Source organism: Caretta caretta, chromosome 2, assembly GCF_965140235.1.
Source record: "Caretta caretta isolate rCarCar2 chromosome 2, rCarCar1.hap1, whole genome shotgun sequence".
Taxonomy (NCBI): Eukaryota; Metazoa; Chordata; order Testudines; family Cheloniidae; genus Caretta; species Caretta caretta.
Window position 1 is genome coordinate 72,042,850 of NC_134207.1, and position 24,581 is coordinate 72,067,430.

Consider the following 24,581-nt stretch of genomic DNA (forward strand, 5'->3'; position numbering starts at 1 on the left):
TTATGCCATGCAGCATGTGGATTTATGGCTCTTTCCAGAAGCTTTTAGCTGTTGTTGCTCCTTCTTCTGACACCAGTGTCACCCTTTGCCAAGTAATAATGGATGTTTGAGGCCTAGAAGATTGATTTACCAGTGAAGGCGAAATCAGTGACATGGAGTCAGGATGCATTTTTAATATAACTTGTTTATTTACACATGTACACCAGTCCTGGAACAGAGGCAGTCACAAACAGCACCCCACATGCTCCCCCAAAATATCAGCCAACATACACAGACCTGGGTCCCAAGAAGCTATGCGGTCCCAAATATAGAAAATATAGCAAGAAACAAACTCCCCTATTTGCCACAGTTTGTCTCAACGATGTCTGCATAACAAAAACTAATATTACACCATTTCTTCAAAGACTAAGAATGTGTTAAGAAAAAAAAAAACTTGTAGACCATGTGTCGTGACCTCATGACTCTGGTCATAACATTATATTATTTTTATGTTTGCTATTGTAACTCTGATGTTCTTGTTCATATAAATGTCTAATCATGTTTTGATTCCTGTTAATCTCTTACGCTTATGCTCAAATAAATTGGTTAGTCTCTAAGGTGCCACAAATACTCCTTTTCTTTTTGCGAATACAGACTAACACAGCTGTTACTCTGAAACCTATATTTAGATAATTAAGGTTAAAAAGAGGAAATGCTAGGATTAGGGAGTGACATTCTTCTCATTCAGCAAATGACTTCATTCGGGCTATGCTCATGCCCCTTTTGTATTTGCTTTTCACAAAGATTCAAACAATCAACTATTTGCATGCAAATGTTTGTGTGAATTTGAATTTGAAAGGTAAATTTGAAATTTGCTTGCTCAAATATTTACAGAAACTTTATTTTGTACCAGCAGTGCTCATAAGATCAACCACTAAGTGAACAGGTACAATGCCATATAGCTTATCTGAGCAATCACAAGTAACCAACACAACTTGGGAACCTAGTTATGCAGGAATTGCCATTCTAGTTCGAAATATTGGTCCATCTTGTCCAGTATCCTGCCTCCAATAGTGGCCAGAATTAGTGGATTTAGATGACAGTATAAGCACGTGTGATCAACCCAGAAATGTGTTTAAAAAAAAAACCCACGGAAAAAATTGAATAACATACATGTAAGGAAATCATAGTCTTAAAGGCTAAATATGTGTGATAGATTGTTGTGCATTGTTTGCTTGGCTCTGCTGACAGGTATCCAGTCTGAACAGCCTCTTGTTTTCCTTAAATATATCTGTATATGCTCTATAGGTTAGCTTTAGCATTAGAAAAAAATACTGATATGTTTATCCAACACGTATTTTTTTACCTTGTCACTCAGGAGATGCCATAATGTCCTTAATACATTTAATGACTTAATTCTAAAAGAAGACAAGTTAATGCAGTGTTTGAGTCTGCTATTTCTCATTGCAATAATTTGATTTTTTGCAGTTTCTTGTACAAGAATGAAATCCACACAATAGACCAGCACACATTCAAAGGACTTGGATCATTGGAGCAGCTGTAAGTAACACAATGCAATTGATTAAAATGTCTGTGGTATAATTCCCTGATTTTATTTAAAAATTAGAGAGATAAATTGAACTGCAATTCTATAGCCAGAGTCAGTTAGAGTACAATAATATGCAACAATGTATCTTCAACTGTTGTCTCAGAATGGGAGAAGATATACAGCAGGGATAACTTTTAGATAGATTCATAGATATTAAGGTCCGAAGGGACCATTATGATCATCTAGTCTGACCTCCTGCACAATGCAGGCCACAGAATCTCAATTCACTGTGATAAAATATTAAAACATTTTCCAAATGTTTACAGTACTTTAGCTGCCTAGCTTTCTAACTATGAACATCATCCTACATAGACACAGTCTGCCAAACATTTTCATAATCACAGAGTGAAATATGAATCATAAAATGTGGGGAAAATACATAAAATGTTAAAGGTTTACTGAGCCAAAGTCTGATATATGCTATTCTCAATTTTCAGTCGTTATCAGTAAATATTTTTCTTGAAAACCACAGTCATTTAAGACACTTGCCAAATTAATTATGGCTTCAAGATTACTTTTATTGCAAAATGGAGATTTTGTTTGTGTTAGGCTAGAAAATGCACAATATTACTTATTTGCTATTGTAAAGACATTTACTATCAGAAATTACTGGAGCTACTGAGAATCATGTTTTTAAAACTTAGTAATTCTCAGGATGACATCTAATTATTGCATGAATGACTCTGTGTCATTACCTCAACAATTCTGCCTATAAAAGCTGTTATAGACATTAATTATTCCATAAGTTGAAAATGTTATGTTCTGAATTTATTGCCCTTACTTAGCATTCATTTCCATATAACACTAAAACAGATGTAATACAATTAAGTGATCAAAACTTTGGCTACTTTTGCATGCTTAAATGCTTAGATGTATTGGTGTAGGTGCGCCATATGTTAATTGGAATATCAGGAAATACAATACAACCTCCAAGCCATGTCCTTATCTTGTACTTTTTCCCCAATAAGATCTCCAATATTCAGCCTTTTCTCTCTGAACATATACTAAGACTCTCATCCAGGCCCTTGTGACTTCAAACTTCGAAGCTTTTCCTGTCACCTAACTCTCCCTGTTCAGATCCATTCAAAATGCTGCTGCTAAGATTGTCTTCCTGTTACTGTAGCCATGTTGTCTCCCTTTCAAAGGCCTCTCATCTGGCCCCCTATTTACCCCCATTTCAAATAGTTACAAGCCTCTTGTTCTTGAGTAAAATTTTCAGAAGTGCCTAAATGAATTGCTCCCCTTCACAATTTAACACCATCATACATATCCTTTCTTTTATTTTATATTCCCCCCTCCACTCCACTCTACCATTGGTGCCAACCATTGTTGCTCATTTGTCAGCTTCTCCCATAAATTTCATCACACCTTCTTCCATGCCATCACTTATGCATCAAACACCCTCACCGAACTGATCTGTAGAGCAGCAACCATGCCCTTTTAAGAATCTACTTCTATTGTGATGTCTCCAGTAAACTGCCAACTGATAATGGCTATTCAAGTGCCCAGTAGAGACTACTGCCACCATTATATTGCTATCTATTCTGTATTTATATCTTTTAAAAAGAAGAAAAATCCCCCTCAGTCCTGTAAATTGTGTATATAGCCTGTCTAAGTACCTGTATCTTCATGTCACCTTCCTGCCACACCTTCCAGTCTAAGTACCCACCCCTTCCTCCCTCCACCCTAGTTTGTTACACTAGCATATCATGTTTTGCCTTAAGTCCAATCGTAAGCTGTTTTTGGAACAGGGACTGTCTCTCACTGTGTGTTTTGCACCATGCCCAGTGTAATAGTTGAGGCTTCTGAATAGTAACCATAATGTATACAGTAGCACATTAATACACTCTCTTCCCCCCACTGCCACCTCACAATTCAGAGCACCATTTGGCCCTGAGCCTCTTGTCATGACATTCTTTAGAAACAGTCAGGTAGCAGGTAGAGCTACTACAGTCAGACTATTATGGTACTGTGGTTGTTCATATAAGGTGAGGTTTCCTACGTAAGTTAGGAGCTATGTCCCATTAACTTTCAAAGGGACTTGTGCTTCCAAAGTCTTTTTACTAATTTTTGAAAATCTCTCCCTTATGGTATTTCGTAATTCTCTCAAGTGTACCTGGGGCAATTTTACTTAAGGAAAGCTGCCTCCATCAATTTGTTTTTTTATCAACGCCCTTGCAATTTTGTGTCCGGCACAACAAAATCAGATAATTAGATTTGAGTGTTCAGTGGCTCAACATTTATCTATTTATTTTTAACCTAGTCATAGTTTTTCATCAGGACACTGCAGAACTGCCCAGTCATGCCTTTCTATCCCTCCAGATGTCATTGTTACCTCACAAGAGGATGCTACCCCAATACAGTGAAGAAATCTGGCAGATTAAATTGAGTTTCTTCATTTGCCTGCGTGTACGTTCTCTTTCATTCAGGGACAATTTAAAAAAATTAAAATCTGTCCAAAATGTTCCAACCTGGGTGCTTAAAGTTCAGCTTCTAAATCCATATTTAGGCTCCCAGATATAAAATTGGCCTGATTTTCAGAGGGCTGAATGGATTTAAGAAAATGGGTTTGAAAATGTTGGCCTTTTGCTCTGTGACAGACAAGTCTCTGTTATATGCTACAGTTATCCTTAGCTTAAAAAAAAAATTCAAGAAAATAGGCTAGTTTGGCATTTTGACTGAAGAAATCTCTCCTAAAAAGGTTTCAGAGTAGCAGCCGTGTTAGTCTGTATCCGCAAAAAGAAAAGGAGGACTTGTGACACCTTGGAGACTAACAAATTTATAAATAAATTTCTTAGTCTCTAAGGTGCCACAAGTCCTGCTTTTCTTTCTCCTAAAAAGGAAGTTGAGCTTTTTGAGCAAAGACTTAATTGGCAACTTTGGACACTGGAAGATGTCCTTTAGCATTCCATTAAGGTTATGATGTCATCAAAGCACAGTCAAAACACATTTTTAGTGCTACATTACTCATTCCGTGCCCCTCCTCACAACTATCTGAATCCTGCTCAAGTCAGGAATGGTACATGAATTCACTCAGCAGTGTCCACTTGTCATCACTAAGGGGCATTTGAGATGAGCTCCTGAAAAATGTCCATTGTATTCCCCTATGTCCTTTTTCACATTGACAGGAGGAGGGATGACCTTTCAAAATGTACAGTTAGTAGAAAGTTTAGGACAGACTGGGAGCTATAAAAACTGGGATGGACCTATCTGTTGATCTTTCCAAGAGAGGGAGACACAGACTCCCCAACCGTTCTCCCAACTAGGCTGCTGATCTATTCCACATCCCAAGGTAGCTGTGAGAACATTTTATTTACAGGAGCATGTGAACTTGGATGACAGAGCCCAAAATAATCATGATCTGATGAAGAGACATTTAAACTACTGCAATGGGGTTGGGTGTCACAAGGAAGCTTGTGCTGCTTTTCCCAGTTTTGTTAGTGGCAGTGGGTGGTATGGGAGGGGTTTTGATGCTTAAGCATTAATTGGAGGATGAAAAGAAAGGCAAAATGAAAAGGGGACTAAGCTTTTAAATGACAAGTGGGTGGAAGAACATCAGAGTTTGCAATGCATATTCTCTCTTTCTTATAAGCTCTAGTGGAGGCAGGGAGTGGAATCATTAAAACTATAAAAATGTTGTTGTACAAAATATGTTTGGGTTTTGTTTATTTGTTTAGTTTAACTTGGAGAAAAATAAGTTAAATTAAAAATACCCAGTAATAGTTTTGCTTTAAAATGCACTGTTTGTGCCAAAAGCTTGTGTGCATGTTGTAGACGTTTACTTTTAATTTTCATCTCTAAGACATTTATTTATCCACATCCAGCTGGCTTGAATAACTGCCATGAACATTTTCCTATATATGTACAAAACCTGCTTGCCTGCCCTTGACTGGTGACAGTAGAAAAACAAATGATGGTATTTTACATGCCTGTCAAAAATATATATATATTACTTGCGCAGAATGAATGGGTGAGCCAAATTTTGCAAAGCTGTCAGACATGTTTTTAGCTTTTGAGAGAGAGCTCTTTTCTCCAGCTGCAGATTTCTCTGAAGCCACTGGAAACATTATATATCTAATATCAATCTCCAGTCAAAACACAATTTGTAAATAGAGTTGGAAATGAAGAATTTTAACCAAAACTGAACATGGGTAAGTGCGAATCAGATCCAAACAACTTTGGCATAGACCAATGTGTGAGTAGTTAAATCAGAATGGGAACTAAATGCCTTGGGTTTGATCTTTTTTTAATGGAAAAATATATTGTCAATTTATGAAGTATACACTCTAGATGATCTCTAAAAGAGAGCTGCATCTATTTTGCCCAGTCCAGCCATCTGAAAATCCATAATGTCAAAAGTGCCCCCCCATGAACGAACTTTGAAATGTATTTGATAATGTTTTTAACAAATGCATTTTGCTAAATAGTGACTTTGTTTGCGATACTAACAGTGCAGAACATTAACACAGCTGACGGTAAATAAGTTTCCATTCTGCTGTAGTAGTAGATTAACAGCCAAAGAGAAATTTAATTATTAAAAGTAAACATTTTTGACCAAATGGTGCCCTCTTAGGGTAGGACTAGAATAAAGTTGGAGGTGTGAGTGCAGCTCATGTAGGCATCTGCGTGGTAGCTTTACTTTAGCTAGCAAAACTAAAAATAGGAATGAAGAGACAGTGGCTGTGAGAGCCCGCCCTGACCCTGGGTAAGTACCTCTGCTTCCTCACTGCTATTTTTAGCCACACTAGCACACTTACAGTTCATGTAGGCACACCCACCCTAGCTTTAATCACACCTGTGATTGCAATGTAGACATTCTTCAGTTGAACTAAGGGTAGCTCTGTTATAATACCTGTGTTCTAGGGGACAGTCACCACGCTCCCTACAGCCAAACACCTTTGCAGTAATCTGTGAAGTGAGCAGGAGGTTTTCTTTCCCTTCTCTCCCTCCGCCCTTCCTGACTACAGACTTGTATATAGAAAGCTAAGACTGCAAGCCAGACTGAAGCCATTTTTTCCTCATTAACCAAGAAGGCCATATATGCACCTTAGCTCACTCTCTCGTCACCTTCTGGACAACTTGGCAGTGGTGTTGATTAACTAAAGAAGGAACGGTTGGCCCCCATAGGATGTTACAGGGAAGAAATGAGGGAAGGATATCAGTCTCTAAGAAAGAGTCAGCAAACCTTCTGGGTCACAGAAGGAATGTGTGTGTGTGTGGGCAGGAGCGGGGGAGTATCATCTGCTATCATTGTAAGACTCAGATACCAGTATTTCAGTGAGCCCTATTGCAACACTGTTAATATCTGAATATAATAAATTACTTTGTTAGTATTATGCTGTGATTAAACTCTAGTGGCACCCATAGTCCCTGATCAAGATTGAGGCGCCACCTAGTTATACGCTCTAGAAACACCTAAGAAGATACTGTTCTTGTGCTGAAGAGTTTGTGGTCTGACCAGTGACATATGAGGGAAAGGAGAGGGATACAATCAAATATATACCTCCCGCCCCTCCCCCCCGTTTCAAAAAAATAAAAATTCACTGCCTTTTATCCAGAGGGTTTCTTGTCCCTGTAAAACACGACGTCTGAGTAGGCTCAGCAAAATAAAGGGGGAAAAAAACAACATAGAAACTGTTTTCTGTTGTGATTAGAGCAGGGGGTTGGGAATCCAGAACTCCTGATTTGCAGTATTAAAGTAAATCATGTAAATCTCAGATACTCCATTTTCCTATAGGTAAAATCACTATAATAATACTTAAGCTCTTTCACCGATAAGGGAGGTAACGAATATTTGAGCAGTATGTTGAGATCTTCAGTTGAAAGACACTATAGAAATACCCATGTATTATATTAATCTCTATTGTGATGTACTGTATCACACTGAAATGACTCATGCAGGTGATGTACAAATTAAGCTATGTGCCCTTTATTAGGATAGACTGTACCTGTCGTCATAGAAGAAATGCATGGGAAAACAATTCAGTAACTTTCAGCAGTTTCTTAATCAAGGAAGTGTTTCCCATTATGCAGAGATAAATTAAGAAAGCAACTAGAATAACCAGAAACAATCTGTTACAGTGAACATTAATCAAAAGCAACATTAGGTTTCCTCTGAATTCAGAGAGTGATCAAAAGAAAGGAAAATAACAACACTCCTGGCACTCCTCTCCCCGCCCCCCAACTAAAGACACAACAAAAAATACTTTCTCTATTTGCTTTTTAATTCAGAAAGACTTAGAAGAAATTTTCTGTTAATATATTATTGACAACCTTCTGAGATCATAATCTGGAGTTAAGAGCTGTAATTAATCTTACACCTCTCTACGTTATTAATTTGAAGATGTACTACTTGTGATCATTTATAGGAAACCATGACTTTAAAAAATAAATAACAATAATTTAAAAAAACCAAAAACTTAAGTCAAAATGTATGGTGCACAATAACATATGAAACAACATCCTTTTTCTTATCAGCAGTATGTTATAGAATAGTAATCCAGCAATGATTTTCTTCAGAAATAACAAATTTAGTGTTGTTGTGAATAAGTTAAATCTCCCTGTGGCTTAATATTTTGAGAACCTGGACTACATGCTTGCTGTCTTTTAACTGTTTACAAACTCCTGCAACCCTCAGTGTAAAGGAAAATACTTTTTAATTTGAAAGCAGTTGTGTACTATTTTTCAGTGTCTAGAATTTTTCATACATTTTTTTTGTAAGTGTCCCTAACATATTGCTCCACATATATACACCTACATACACACTGTTGAATCTGAAACTGTGTACAATGTGTATTCAGAACAGACTGTGTAAATCTGACATTTTCTTTGCAATAGATCATATTACATTCAAAACTGTATTAATGCAATCTTTAGGGTGTAAAGGTAGGGTTGCATCCTGCGGACACTTGGCTTATGCTTAACCTTATGCAAATAAGTTGTTTTATTGAGTTCAAGTCAACAGAACTGAGAGTTCCCTGGGACTGTTCACTTGTGTAAATTTAATTATGTGCACAAGTGTTTGCTTGTTCATGGTCTTGAGCATTCAGTGGTCAGCACTTGCAAAAATTAAATGTTGCATGTGTAAGTTTAACTCTGCCCCAGAGGCAATAGGTGCCATATAAAAACTTAAGATAAGCATAAACATTTGAATACAATCCTTAATTATGTACTCATATACTATTTCTCAATAAAATAGAATACAGTTATTTTCTCACACCTTATGTGGTGAGGTCAGTGGTCATGAGCACAGTGTCCTAGGGACGTAACACTGCTGGCTGTTTCCATGTCCCGGACGGTCCACAGTCATTGCAGTAGATTCATGCTGTTAAACAGCAGTTGGAGGCACAGCAGGAACTATCCAGTCCCTTTTTTTGTAGGCTAGGATGAAAACATTCTGAAAACACCACACTTTAGAGGGATAGGAAGAAAGCCTGTGCCCTTGCTATGGTTTGGGAATTTCATAACCTCCTGCTTCTAAATCTCTTCTGCCTGGCCAAATACCATGATTGTCCCTGAGCAGAAAAAGCCCATCAGATACCTGCTCCTGACACTTCATTTGTAATATTCAAGCCCCAAGATGGTTCAAGTGCAAAGGCAACACAATGCATTTGGAAGATGGTTGCTTCTGAATGTCGATAGAAGATGAATCATATGGATGCAAAAACATGCATACACAGTGGGTGTTTTGTGATATGAATGTTTATTGATGACAGAAATTATATTAGATTTATGTCTATAAAGTGTGCTTAGGATATTTTTAACATGGGAAATGTGCATTTTTCTTTCCTCACGTACAATTTTTTAAAACATGAAAATAAACAAAAATCTGGATGAGACTGGAAGTTAGGAGGAGTTCTACTCCTAGTGCTCCCACCAATCTGATGTGTTTCCTTGGGCTAATCATTTCAGCTCTCCATTAGTTCTGTTTCCTGTTCCACCCTATATCTGCCTTATCTGTTTAGAAATTAAGCTCTGTGGAAGGGCAAAAACTGTCTTTCACTATGTGTATCCAGAGGGGCCTAGCAAAATGAGGCATCAATCTTGTTGAGAGCCTCCAGGAGCTACTGCAATACAAATAAATAATAATAAAACCAAACCAAAAAAATCAAGAGAACAGATAAAGCATGAAAAGCTTCAGCTGAAAAGATGAGCGTTTAAGACAGCTAAGAACGTGTGAAATCAGGAGGGTTATGATAGAAAGACTTTTGCAACCTTAACAGTAGCAGATGTCTCTAAGCACCTGCTATAATATATTAGGGAGAGAGAGTATTTAGACATAAAGCATTTATCTTGTCAGGGAGGGCAGGAAGCCGACAAATTCACAGAGTAACACTTGAACACCAATTTATCTGTCCAGTGGCCTAATAGACGTTAAGCTTATTATTAAGGGGAATTTAATCTTACGCTTTACAAAATCAAAGAACCTTGTACTGCCCTCACTTGCTACTCTCATTTCTTCATGAAATTTGAACAAAGCATGCATATTGATTTGACTTACTGGCGAGTGGGTATTCTCCATTTTTTTCATGTTTATTTTTATGAAAGGAGGATGTATACACACCGAGCCCACCTTAAACAAAGAATGTGGTAGCTTAACATATTTATCAAGTCTCCTCTGTGCTCAGTTGCATTACATATTTGTTGCTGCTGAAACTGGCTTCTAGAGGGTGGAGTAAGGTCCAAATCTTATTTCTAACACCCATCCCAAGAGGACGGTGTGCATGATGGGAATCGCTGTATAGACTGACAGGTTTCAGAGGAACAGCCGTGTTAGTCTGTATTTGCAAAAAGAAAAGGAGTACTTGTGGCACCTTAGAGACTAACCAATTTATTTGAGCATGAGCTTTCGTGAGCTACAGAGCTGTAGCTCACGAAAGCTCATGCTCAAATAAATTGGTTAGTCTCTAAGGTGCCACAAGTACTCCTTTTCTTTTTGTATAGACTGAGTAATCTTCCCCCAAAGCTGTGGGCAGTAGGATGCTACTTCATGGCTGCTAGTGCATCCTCAAAACTCTACAGTATTTGGTTTAGTCTTTGTAGGTTTTTTAGATGACATTTATTACTATAGTGTCTGAGCACCTCAGAAACATTTGTGGATTCAGCCTCAAACGTCTTTTAACTATCATCTCCATTTCACAGGGACCCGAAGCACAGAGATTAAATGATTCACTCAAGGTTGCACAGCAAGTTTATGGCATATCCAGGAACAGAACTTGGATCCCCAAAGTCCCAGCCTGATCCCTTAACCTCCCTAATGCAGCCCCATGGCCTGTGGAGGAAAACAGTCTACGGCTCTGTGTAGTTGTAGAAGCACCAGTTCTTCCCCTCCAGCACCTATGTGCCCAGGGCCTGGAAGCACCTGTGGTGCAGAGCTTCTTTGAATGTAAGGCTCAGATTCCGTTGTGTGAACTCTTCAAATCTTGTCCCCTTCTTTCCGCATGCACGAGTTCCCCTGCGTCAGGCCCCGCCTGCAGCGGTACAGAGATAGGCATCATTGTAAGTTCCTGAAGGAGGGTGAAGATAGCTTCTATGCCTGTGCTTATGGTGGCTAGGTCTATGACTGTACCACAGCCAAATGTTTCAAAGTTGGATACCAAGGCTGGACTTTTTATAAGTGTTCAGCATTGGTCTAACTCGCCTCCCATTGAAATCAATGGCAAAATTCCCATTGACTTTAATGGGAGAGGAGTTAGCCCTTTGCTGAATGCTTTTGAAAATCCCACCTTTCATTCATATTCAGCCCCCTACATAATTGGCCTGATTTCGGAAAGGGCTGAACTCCCATATCTTTCATGAAATTAGTTGCACTGAAAATCTGGCTACTTTTATATAGGTACCTCAATGTCGTTTTTTTCCTGTTTTTTTTTTAAATCTTGGTTCATAAATAATGGTTAAATTTCAAAAAATATGTGCAGAAATCTGTACATTTTATTTTCAGCTTGGACTGGCAGTAGAAATACTGGACCACATCCTCTAAGGTGCTGAAGTCTTTGGCTCCAATTTTCCACTATATGTGAGCTGCGCTTGGACATGATTGAGAGTGGTGGCCTTTGGGAGCTGACAGTGGCTCCTTGATTCAGAACCACACAGTCCTGGAACAAATTACAGTTCTGCTGCACAATACTTCCTCCCCACCCTGACCCATCCATGTCCTGTCCCTAGAATACCCCAGAACCTCCTGTCTCCATCTCTTTATACTAGGAGGAGAGGGATGACAGCTGGCAGAAGAGGCAGCACCATTACCCCTGCCATCTGTACACAAGTGGAGAGTTCCCCTTCACAGCAGTAATTCTCATCGAGCAATTTTAGCCATTTCAAGGTCATTTTGTACTACTTAAATGCATTTCAGATAATTTGGTCTTTCAGACTCATTGACTTTTCTGGGGACTGAGGTCACTCAGGACCTCGCAGGTGGCAGTCAGGACATGTCAGGATAGAGCCCCCTGTATATTTGCAGTACTACCAACCTTGCAAAAAAAGCAAGAACTGCTTAGCCTGTTCACAAAAGATCTATTGACTGATAGCCAGAGCAAAAATCTTTTAATAAGCTTCAGAAATGTTGAGCCTTATCTATCACTTATACAAAACCTACACTACATTGAAAATACTTTAATTAAATAAATACCTTCATTTCTAAACCATACGTAACTTTGTCTGGCTATTGGGAATTCACTTTGTCAGAAATTCCTAAATCTGGGTGGATGCTTAATAGGCAATTGAGTCTGGAAAATTTGCATCAGTTGATCAAGATTCAGGTACTGCTCAGTGTGTTGGCAGCCTGTAGCATCCTGCTAAGTAATAAAACTACTAACTTAGAGAAATTGAGTGTGATGCCACTGGCTTCAAAGGAAACCATTGTAAGGTTTATAATTGGAAAATAGGCCTCAAAAAGGAGAACAGATAACGATAAAAGCAGGAAGAAGCCAGCCAGAGACTGAAGCCAGCACAGCATACAGAAAACCTTTCAAGCAGATGCTGTTGCCCTGGGAGTAAATGGGGTAAAATGAGGTTCAGCTGCGGCCACCATCCCCCTCACAACCGAGAGCCCTCAAACCCAGAACTGTGTCAGGGCGACCAGCCCCTCCAGAAATGCTGTGACCCATTGGGGTGCCCTATTTCCCCTAGCCACTGGGCCCTTGGAAAAGAGACAACAAGGAGGAGCCAGCAAGAGAATGATGCTGGCAGAGCAGCTGCAGAAAGCAGTTCAAGCAGTTCAACCAATGAACACAGATGATGTCATCAGAGCGCTTTCTGCAGTTTTTGCTCTGGGCATTCTCTCCTCTGTGCTGATTGGCTGTATGCTCCAACCCTCCACTGCTCATTCCTTCCTCTCTCTAACTCTTTCCCCCTTTTTTCCTTTGTATTTCTATGTAGCTAAATCTCCTCCTAACATAACCCCCCATGAAAGGATTCCAATAATAAAACAAGAGGGACATACTCATATCTCTAGTATGATATGTGCATCCATCACATTGTTCACTCTGCTTGTGTTCTTTCCCTTTCCTTTCCCTTTGCCTGTCTTGTCTATTTAGGGTATAAGTCCTTCAGGGCAGAGATATTCTCTCATTATGTGTTTGGGTGATGCCTGGCAAAATGGGGCTCCATTCTTGGCTTGCCCCTAAGCACTACTATAATAAATATGACTGATAAGCATAATAGCAGCAGTAGGTTTAAATTTGTAGCGTATTATACTGGACATTTTCACAAGTATATTTTGGAATAAAGAGTTTAAGACCTGTGCAGAGTGTGCATGTGTGTTCTGAATTCCACCCTCAGCCCCTGCAACTGATTTGATGTGTCCCTAAATTTTCCTATATTTTGCCTCCAGAAACACAAATTTAAAAAGTTTCAGAGTAGCAGCCGTATTAGTCTGTATCCGCAGAAAGAAAAGGAGTACTTGTGGCACTTTAGAGACTAACGCATTTATTTGAGCATAAGCTTTTGTGAGCTACAGCTCACTTCATTGGATGCTGTAGCTCACGAAAGCTTATGCTCAAATAAATTTGTTAATCTCTAAGGTGCCACAAGTACTCCTTTTCTTTTTACAATTTTAAAAGTGTGTTTGTCCTTATCTTTAAACCTTAATGCTGGTATTTTCACACTCCTGTAATTTTTCTGTTTGTCTATGATGCACGCAACTTGCTTAGAAGCCAATGATTTTAAACAGCTGCACGCTTACTGAGTGGGAAAAATAATTCTGTTTTCTCCTTCAATTTCTGTAAGCTAGCCTATTAGTGGCTGACAGTTCTCCTTGAAGCTGTACGTGGCTGTAGTCCAGAAATGAATTATAACATAAAATGGTAGTTACAGGCTTAGAGAAAACAATGTTAGTGCGCTGGCAGCTGTGATCAAAGCTGTGTCTAGTTCTCTGAGAGGTAGAAATCCCCAAGTGGCAATCAAAAGTTTCATGGAGCAGGATTTACAGGCTGGATTCATAGTGGGCTCAGGCCAAACAATAATATGCAGCAGAACTCAAAATCTTTCACAGGCAGAGTATATTCTTGATTCAGAACCTGAGGTACTGGGACTTAACCCATTTTCCTCTGTTAATTAAAAAGAAAAAAAAAGCACCTAAAAGTCCAGAAAGCATTTATTTTCTACTACTAACAAAATGTACTTAAGGATAATTTGTTTAACCTTTTGCATGCAGGTATGTATACTGGCTGGGGAACATATATCTTCTCTGGCTAGGTTTTCATTTCTGGAGTAACACAGTTTATCATTGTTGAGGAGATCAAGTGAACAAGCTCTTATTTGTTCAACCACCAAAGAAAGCATGTCATCAGGTCAGAGCATTGGTTTAGATGAAGGACTGTTTGCTTTTGATGTATTGGATAACTTTTCTGAGGGTGAAAGATAACTCTTCCTGCCTTAGAGCATCTTATGGTAACTCAGAAATATGATTGCAGGTGCCAGAAATTTGTAACAATGTCAGCTGGACCATTTTGATTTGGGATGACCTAGTTTGAGAGCTTCAAATACATTTACTTATGTGGACAGTTTCTTGACATAGTATACGGCAAATGTTAGAAATATACAACCTGTGGTCCTATATGTCTATGTAAATTGTTCATAGATTCCAAGGCAAGAAGGGACCATTGTGATCTAATCTGACTTCCTGTGTAACACAGGCCATAGATATAATTCCTAGAGCAAAAAAAGATCTTTTAGAAAACAACCTCCAGTCTTGATTTAAAAACAGTCAATGGTGGAGAATCCACCACTACCCATGACCAATTGTTCCAATGGTTAATTACTGTCACTGTTAAAAATGTATGCCTTATTTCCTCTCTGAATTTGTCTAGCTTCAACTTCCAGTCACTGGATCTTGTTATACCATTCTCTGATAGACTGAAGAGCACATTATCAAATATTTGTTCCACATGTAGATACTTACAGACTGTAATCAAGTCATCCCTTAACCTTCGTTGTTAAGGTAAATAGATTGAGCTCTAAGTCTATCACTGTAAGGTGTATTTTCTAATCCTGTAATCATTTGTATGGCTCTTCTCTGAATCCTTTCCAATTTATCACCATACTTCTTGAATTGTGGGCACCAGAACTGGACACAGTATTCCAGCAGTGGTCACACTAATGCCAAATATAGGGGTAAAATAACCTCTCTACTCCTACTCAACATTCCCCTGTTTATGCATCCCAGGATCTCATTAACTCTTTTGGCCGCAGCATCAACCTGGGAGCTCATGTTCAGCTGACTATCCACCAAGACCCCACATCTTTTTTTCAGAGTCACTACTTACCAGGAGAGAGTCCCCCATTCTGTAAGTGTGGCCTATATTCCCACATGTATACATTTACATTTAGCTGTATTTAAACACATTAGGAGAGATTGTGTTCAGTTAAGGGACTAAGGACCCTGCTGGAGTAAAGATGCGAATTGCGTCACACCCTGTCCTAATCTGGCTCACTGTGGAGGATTTACCCTTGGGAGAGGGCAGGCACTGTTTCCAGCACCACCCTAGTATAGGATTTACATGGGAGAAAGGCAGTTATGTCTGTTGGGAGCGCTGTAGCTATAAGGTGTCCATATTTCTAAAATCAAACCTCCAGGAATCGTTGGTGGAAATATTTTATTTTTTATTTTTTTGGAGAGGGCAGAGAGTTTGCCAAATCCACAGGTGCTCTGGTTCCTGTTTTCAGTCTGCACTGCCTGGGTTGAAAAAACTCCACATGGAGTAACAGAGCAGATGAAAAAGAGGCTGAGCTTTGCCTATACCACCTTCAACCTTTTTTTTCCTCTTGCTTCCCACCACTCTGTTTAGGGCAACAACCAATGCCACCCACTTTTTGGGATGCAGTGGCTACCAAGTGCTACTGCAACCTCCTCTCTGGAAATTTTCCACCACTTGGAGCCCTGTACACTGGTTATTGCCAGTGAAAGTGAAACTGTGTATTGCTAAAGAGATTTAAATAGTCAAACAGAAACCTGAAAAAGGCTGCCATGACAACTGTGGATTGTGGATTTTTCCAATTCAAGTATGATTTAAAAAGAGCAGTGTAAAATAGGAGACCAAAAATCTGGTACAAAAAGTCCAATTGTAAAGTTTGAATTTTAGTATTATTTTCGTAAACTTTTATTTATGATCATAAGATGACAGTAGAGGTCTTTCTATTATTCAGTGCTAATGGAAGAAACATCACTAGGTGTTTGCCTGTGTCTAGCAAATGGTCATGGCAGCTGTAGCAAGAGAATAAACCAAAGTGAAAGCCCTGAAGGCTCCTCTCTCCAGGGAAACCAGGTAGATCTTGGTGCTCAGCCAATGTTTGATCCCTCTTACTGGGGACCATGGGATCCATTCACACAATACTCCGAGTCTCTCTGTTCCCTTTGGGAGTTACAATATCCCTCACTTCCCGGAGAGGAACTCAGGCTTCCTCAGATGCCCAAGGACAAGGAGAAAGAATCAGACCCAACCCCATATTCTTTACTTGATGATTACAGGCAGTTCCAGGACCTATTAAGGAGGGTTGCTGAGACTCTCCAGATTTCTCTGCAGGGGGTACAAGAGACTCCTCAAAAGCCCTTGGGCATTCTGCATAGTGAAAGGCCTAGGAGGTTTATGCTGCCCTTTAATTAATGGAGCTTGCTAAGGTCATCTGGCATACACCATTCATTTGTGTCTCTAAGAGGACTGAAAAGAAATACGACATGCCAGCCAAGGTAGCAGAATTTTTATTTTACCAGATCCACTCTGTTAGATAAGGATGTTAAACATCTAGACCTATTGGGCAGGAAAGTTTTCACTTCAATCAGCCTTTTCATATAGCCAATTGCCAAGCATTAACCTCAAAATACAATTTTTGTCAGTTGCTCTAAGTTAGTGGAATAGATGGACAAACACCCACAAGAGCGCAGATCACATTCCTGGCTCTGATTGAGGAGGGTAAATTAATCACCAGATCATCTCTCCAAGCCTCTGTTGATGCAGCAGAAACAGCTGTTGTTTCAAGGGCAATGGCTATTGTCACGCATTGAGCATCCTGTCTTCATTCCTCAGGATTCTCTGGGGAAGTATAATCTACAGTGGAGGATATGTCTTGTGAAGGGAACAACATGTTCAGGAATAAAACAGATGAATCTGTACACTGACTGGGGGATTCAAGGGCAACCCTCTGATCCTAACTGAGGATCTACATTCTAGCGCCAAGGAGGAAGTACCACAGACCTCAGTCATACAAGCCTCAGACAGTGCCTCAACACTTCTACCACCAAAGGGCGTATAAACCTCCATGGAAGTGACAAAAGCTGGAGCAGGGTACACATAATGCTTCCCCTTCTTCCAACCGCAACCTCCTGCTAAGAAATATTTTTGACGGTACTTTCAAGAGCTGCAAAGCACTCCAAATACCCCATTCATCAATCATGAGCCCCAAGACCCAATTTGGGAGTCGACTGGCCCACTTTGCCCAAACTTAGTGGGTGATAACAGACAGATGGATTGTTGACATAGAATCGTAGAAGATTAGGGTGGGAAGAGACCTCAGGAGGTCATCTAGTCCAACCCCTTGCTCAAAGCAGGACCAACACCAACTAAACCATCCCAGCCAGGACTTTGTCAAGTCGGGCCTTAAAAACTTCTAAGGATGGAGATTCCACCACCTTCCTAGGTAACCCATTCCATTGCTTCACCACCCTCCTAGTGAAATAGTTTTCCCTAATATCCAACCTAGACCTCCCCCATTGCAACTTAAGACCATTGCTCCTTGTTCTGTCATCTGCCACCACTGAGAACAGCCTACCTCCATCCTCTTTGGAACTCATCATACATCATACACTCCGGCTGTACTATAGTATTCCTCTGCTTTCCCCCCACCCCCAAAAATCCCTTCCCTGTTCCTCTTGAGGGACCACTCTCAGGAGAGGATGGTCATTAAATAAGGGAACGTCCTCCTCCTTCAGGGATCTATAGAGAAGGTCCTCTTCAACATTTTACTGAAAATAATTTCTCATTGAAAAAGGAAGGGAGGATGGAGACCCATCTTAGACCTCAGACAACTCCTTGTCTTTATCTGAAAACTGAGGTTTAAATGGTCACACTGGCATCAATAATTTCCTCACTGAACAGAGACAACTGGTTCTCAGCTTTTGATATGAAGGATGCCTATGTCCACATAGACCTCCACCCCTCACACAGAAGGTTCCTGAGGTTCTCCAAGGACAGGCACCACTACCACTATAGGGTACTCTCCTTTGGCTTTGCAACAGTACACTTGTAGGTACCCTTCATGCTATCAGTAGTAGCAGCTTACTTGGAGCACTGCAGGTCATCAGTTTTTCCCTATTTAGTATTGCTAACAGTGCCTTTAAGTCCGCACCCACGGTATTAAACTTAGAAAATGCATGCTTGGGGCAGTTCAGGTCATATTTAACAATAGTATAAAAGAGTCCACTAGAAAATAGTACATAGCCAACTGGAAATATTTATCAGTTATCAGATAACCCCTGAGGACTCTGACATGCTGACTATTTTAGAATATCTTCTTTCCTTAAATACCAAGGGTGTCTCACTTACTTCACTACAGGTTCATTTGGTAGTATCAGTGCCTGTCACTGGATCACTTGGTGATTACCTGTTCTGTTCATTCCATCTGGGGCACCTGGCATTGGCCACTGTTGGAAGACAGGATATTAGGCTAGATGGACCTTTGGTCTGACCCAGTATGGTCGTACTTATGTTCTTATGATAACAACTCTATCTTCACCCATCCTGTCGCAGTACTTTTTTGAAAGGCCTGGTTATAACCGTTCCTCCTGTGAGTAGGTATACTCCGATGTGAGGCCTGAATTTTCTCCTCTGAGCAGTAACAAGACCTCCATTTGAACCCTTGGCTTTTTGGTCCTTATCCCTCTTATCCATGAAAGTCACCTTTCTAATTGCCTTCACCTTAGCTATAAGGGTGGTGAACTGGGACCCTTCAGGGCGATCTGCCATATACAGTCTTTCAACAAGGATAAGAATGCTCTGAGGCTACATTCTAAGTTTACTCCTAAACTGATCTTGGATTTCCATCTAAATCAGACAATCCACCTATCTCCATTCTTCCAAAAACTGCACACAGGTGGCCTCTCTCCACAGACATCCACTGAGCTGGAGTGTTTTACCTACAAAGAACAAGACCATTTAGAAAATCACCTGCACGATTTGTATCATTCACAGAATGGATGAGAGTGGAAACAGTCTCCTCCTAAAGACCTAAAGGATTTTGGGGTGGATTCTGCTGTGTTAGAAGTTGACAAACACCCCTGCACTACAAGGTTTGAGAGGTCACTCTACTGGAGCCCAGACCACCTCTGTAGCCTTCATTCAAGACATTCCTATTGTTGAAATCTGTAAAGCAGCTACTTGGGGTTCAGTGAATGTCTTATCAAGACATTGTGCCTTTGTGGATGCTTCTGAAGATGGTGTCTCTCTCAGTACAGTCATACTCCTTTCAGAAGTATTGCAGAGGTCCTCACAACCTTCTCCTCAATAAGCACTGCTTGGCAATCACCCACAATGGAATACACATAGGGACTAGCACTCGAAGAAGAAAGAGAAGTTACTTACCTTATACGAGAATTAGAGTTCTTTGAGATGCGTGGTCCCTATCTGTATTCCACTACCTGCCCTGCTTCAGATCCTAACACATGCTTCATGGTAGAGAAGGAACTGGAGGTAGGCGGTCTGCACTGCCCTTAGGCTTTTGTCTGGGAGCACAAGGAGGAGAAGGGTGCAGGAGCAGACTTACAGACTCTGCTAGCAATACTCTTCCAGTTTCGGGCTCATGGAGCTCACTTGCACCCTTAGTGGAGTACACATAGGGTCCACACATCTTGAAGAACTTCAGTTACTGTACAAAGTAAGAACTCTCTCTTTTCACTGATTCTTTGTCCTTAATGCAAATGTTACTGTGTTTGGCCACTTGTTACACATCCTTTTTCTGTTGTTTAGCCCAAATGAGTTTCATTAAACAGTATAATAAGTTCAGCAGGCATTCTTCTGTTCAGTTACAGACGGTGATGGCTTGGAGCCACTACCTGCTGGTAGACATCAGCTTCACCTCTTCTGTATCAGTGGGTTCTTAGATTGGCACTGTGAACAGCAGGGAAAACGATTGTTAAAAATACATGGATTTCCTGTTTACAGAGATTGTGTTCTGTGGGTTTGTTGGGTTCTTTCAGCATTTTCAGCCAACACTGCTGATTTCCTTTCTATCCAATTTCTTCACAATGTCCAGAAAAGATGAGATAACTATATTGATGGTCTTTCCACAGGTATATTCACTTCAATCAAATAGAAACAGTCAAGCCAGAAACCTTCAGAGACCTCCCAAAATTAGAAAGATTGTAAGTGCTGGTTGGGCAAACTTTTCATTAGTTCTGTGTTCTTGATTTGTCTTCCTCATTCAAAATCTGACTTACCTAAATAAATTCTGTGCCCTTTTATCTACAGAAGTGCTGAAAAGTAGAGAAAATTCTGTAATAGTCACCCTAATAAGAGAGTAAGATTTTGTAATGTAGATTTCCTTCACAAACCCTCCAGCCAAGAAGAACTCTTTCAAGTCTGAATTGTATTTTCAGTGAATTGACTTTAGATCTCTCTGAAAGTGAGTTTAGATGTCTTTCAAGTAACAAAAGACATGATTTCCATCAAAACTCCAGAATTCTGTTCTGTTGCAGAATCTGTTTGGCATGATACCTTTAAATGTGACTCATTTAAGGCTCATCTCCTCTGTGGATTTACCTCAGTTACAGCCATCAGTTGCCAGACCCCTCTCAAAGCTGCAAACCTGTAGTGTGAACAGGCAAAGGCTACTTCTACACTGCACTCTTCTGTTAGTGGCTTGTAGAGTATGTAGTCCAGTAGCTCCCCTAGCATGAGTTTAAGTAGCAGTGATGACAGTGAGGTGTGGCTTAGGTGAGTAAAATACAGACTTGCCCTGAAGGGTGTAACCTACATGGCTTTCTACTCACCCAAAGCCGTGCTCTCCTGTCTACACTGCTATTTTTAGCCATGTAGTGTCCCACTGCCTCCCAGCTGCTAGCGCCTTTCCCCACGGCAGGAAAAGACTCCAGTAGCTCTGGCAGTGGGGAGGAATTGGAGAAAGACTCCACCAGAGGGAAAGCGTCCAGCAATGGGGAAAGGCTCTGCCATCTCCCTACTGAGAGAGCCCTTCCCCGCCAAAGGGACAGAGTGCAGCAGCTCCCCACTACTGCAGGGAAACTCTGTCAAGGATGGAAAAGCTCTTCTAGGGAGAGCTGCTGAAGCTTCCGCCTCCACCCCCCCGGCCTTCCCCCTGCCCGAGCCTTTCACTGACATGGGCAACTATACACCACAGTGTGGACACAGCCTGCTTTTCTCTGTGACTACACATTCCCTACATACCGCCTACAGTGGCGTGTAACGTAGACATAGCCAAAATGTCACAATTTCTGCCAGTGGAGATTATGCTAGTTTCAAGCAGAGCTAAATGCGACCAGTGCAAATAGTTGCTTTGTCAATGGTTTGCATTGGAGTGGCTACATCGCTTAGTGATGGCACTAATCTGGATAAATCCGCTGGGTAGAGAAGGCCTTAAATAGAAATGAAAAAGATTATGCTACATCACTTACCCATTGCTGACACATAACCACCTCTGAATGGGGAAACATTACAGTTGTTTCACAGTAAGTCTACACAATGCCTTAGAACCAAAAGTGAAGCATGAGTTATCCAGTTGAAACCACAGGAGGAATTTATACAGGAAGTATTTAATTACAAAGTTTGAATTTGATCAGGATACCGCTATTCTTGTGGGGAAACAAAGGCCATTAGCTATAAATGACTCAGATATTGCTTTTGTCATCTGAAAGAAATATAATCAATATTTATTAGTAACCTGTGGTTGAATAATAAACCCCTCCTCCCTTAGCCTTAGCTTTTATAAAACGACAACTTTACTAATTTGTTAATATTATGCAAGGGTTTTTTATTGTCAGATTTTAAAATATACAATGCAGAGCCATGTTCTTTGTAATATATTAATATCTAATTCTGCAAAGGAATCTGTCAGTTATTAAGGCATATCTTCTGTTCCTCAGATTTCTGCATAACAATAAGTTATCTAAGATCCCAGCTGGAAGTTTTTCTCATCTGGATTCACTAAAGAGACTGTAAGTTTTGGAAAATAATTTTGTAAATAATGATACTCCTGTTCTACTGCAAAACTGTGTGAACTGTGAAGACAGGTTTTTAATTAGGTTAGTTAAATGAAGACCACAGCTTTCTTATAATGTGGTGTTGGCATGCTTTTCACCATGGGACAGAGGAAGTGACATATTGTACTGTGTTTGTTTTAATGTTTCATAAGAAGTGAAATGTGAATGGAAATTAAAAGAAATTCCATAAGACACAAAGCTGAAAGACAAGGCATGGAAGGGGAGAACAAGGCTGAAGAATGAGAAATGAGGGTGAAGGCAAATGAGGCGAAGGGAAGGAATGTGGATAGCAGTTACTAAATATGGAATAAGGGGAATTAAGACTAAATCAGGACAGAATTTGGTGACTCTCAGTTAATAGAAATGGATGTCGTGTTTGTAGACATGAGAACCAAATGGTCCATTTAATTTTATATGCCTGCAAATATCATGCATTCTGTTCTTCCATGTCCTATTTGGCCAGCAAATGGACATACATTTTTTCTTAGAGAGAGAGTTTTCCATGACTAATAAAACATTGGTTAAAGTTTAAGGAGCCTCACATGGTCCTTTCTTGTCGCACCTCCTGCCTTTTCCTTTTCACATCTCATAATCAGTTAGAGAGCTACAGGTGTGAGACTTCAAAACTTAAATTTTACCCCTCTTTTTGCTGTTTGTTCCTCAACTGTAGTTACTAACCAATGATGTCTCCAAAACCAGATGTGGAAATTCCTGCTTCGGGGTTCAATCCTATCCCCCCTTGAATTTGGTGGGATTTTTGCCTCCTATTTCCATGGGACCAGGACTGGGCTCTAAACTCTAAAAAGTCTCCAGGCCATAAGGATTTATTTGAATTAGCAAATTGGTCCCAGTTCAGCAAAGCACTGAAGTACATTCTTAGGTCCATCCCTATTCAGTAAAGTATTTCAGCACATGCTTAAAATCAAATAGGTCTTTAAGTCCCAGTGGAGAAGTACATGCTTAAAGTTAAGTAAGAGACAATGGGCTGTAACATATGTTTAAAATTCAGTAGTTGTCAAAGCAGTTTGCTGAATTATGGCTAAAGAGAGAACATTTGCAACTTTACTGTCTTAACCTTTATCCTTGAAACTGTGAGGGTAGGTCTATATCACAATTAGACACTCGCGACTGGCCCGTGCCAGCTGACATGGGCTTTCAGGGCTCGGGCTGCATGCCCGTTTAATTGTGGTGTAGATGTTCTGGCTCAGGTTACCACTGAAGCGCTGTACCCTGCCACCACACAAAATCATAGAGTCTGGGCTCCAGCCTGTGTCTGGCGTCTGTGTGGCCATTAAACAGACCCGAAGCCCGAGCCCCACAAGCCCAAATCAGCTGTCAAAGGCCAACCATGGGTTTTTAATTGCAGTGTAGACATACCCTTAAAGTTTACAGAAGTAAAAAACAGAGCCTAGCTCCTTAGTTTGCTCTTTACCAAAAGCTAGGAACATAAGAACACCAAGGAAAAGAGAACACCAACACCGTATGGTTCATCAATGTGTTCTAAGTGAGTGATGCTAAATGAGAAATTGAGGATTCATATGACTTGGTATTACTAATACCTCCATAGGGGCCTATTCTCCTGTCAATATGTGAGTGTAATTCCTTTTGGTGATGATGGGAACTATGTATGTATACTGAGGTGAGACTATTCTCTGTAGTGTTTTGGAACTAGATGTGCCATTTACACAGAAGCCAATTGCCAGCTTACAATATTGATCAAAAAGAGTGAACATTGAAATCATTTCCAGGGAAACACTTTGATTAGTTTAGTTGATTTTTTTTTTTTTGTATTTGATTCCAGAATTCTGAAACTCAGAAATAAACAGCTACAAAGCAAGTAAGCCTGCTACTCCTGGTGGGCAGCTAAAGAAAAGGAGAGAGCCGAAAGGGCCACACTGTTACAGAAAGGTGCTTTAAATGTGTTTATAGGCTTAATCTGTTTACCTTCAGAAAGCCTCACCTTTTAATAAGAAAAGAACCATTTGAAAAATAGCTTTCGGGGGGATGGTTTTATAGAATAAGTGGCTAAGTTACTGTAATCATCCTGAACATGTTAGCATCCCTTAAAGATGAGAGAGAGAGAGAGAGAGAGGGCTTGTCTACACTTTTATACTCATGCTATAGCAGCAGAGCTTCACTGGTGCAGCTGTGACACTGTAGCACTTCAGTGAAGATGCTGCTGGGTGGGCTTTGCCCACCTCACGAGGAGGCAATAGCTATATTGACAGGAGAAGCCCTCCCATCAACAGAGCGCTGTCTACACTTGGGGTTAGGTTGGTATAACTGCGTTGC

At 40.2% G+C, this 24,581-nt stretch overlaps 1 protein-coding gene across 4 annotated transcripts in view; it reads left to right on the forward strand.

The window, feature by feature from the left end:
- PXDNL (peroxidasin like) overlaps nt 1-24,581 on the forward strand; it is a 282,898-nt gene that overhangs the window by 149,490 nt on the left and 108,827 nt on the right. For all 4 annotated transcript variants that reach the window (XR_012666983.1, XM_075125228.1, XM_048840634.2 and 1 more), the window contains exons 4-6: nt 1,468-1,539; nt 20,367-20,438; nt 22,173-22,244. Coding sequence is in view for 3 of the 4 variants with exons in the window: in XM_075125228.1 (XP_074981329.1) it covers nt 1,468-1,539; nt 20,367-20,438; nt 22,173-22,244 (216 nt within the window). In the remaining variant the exon portion in view is untranslated. The remainder of the gene's footprint in view (nt 1-1,467; nt 1,540-20,366; nt 20,439-22,172; nt 22,245-24,581) is intronic.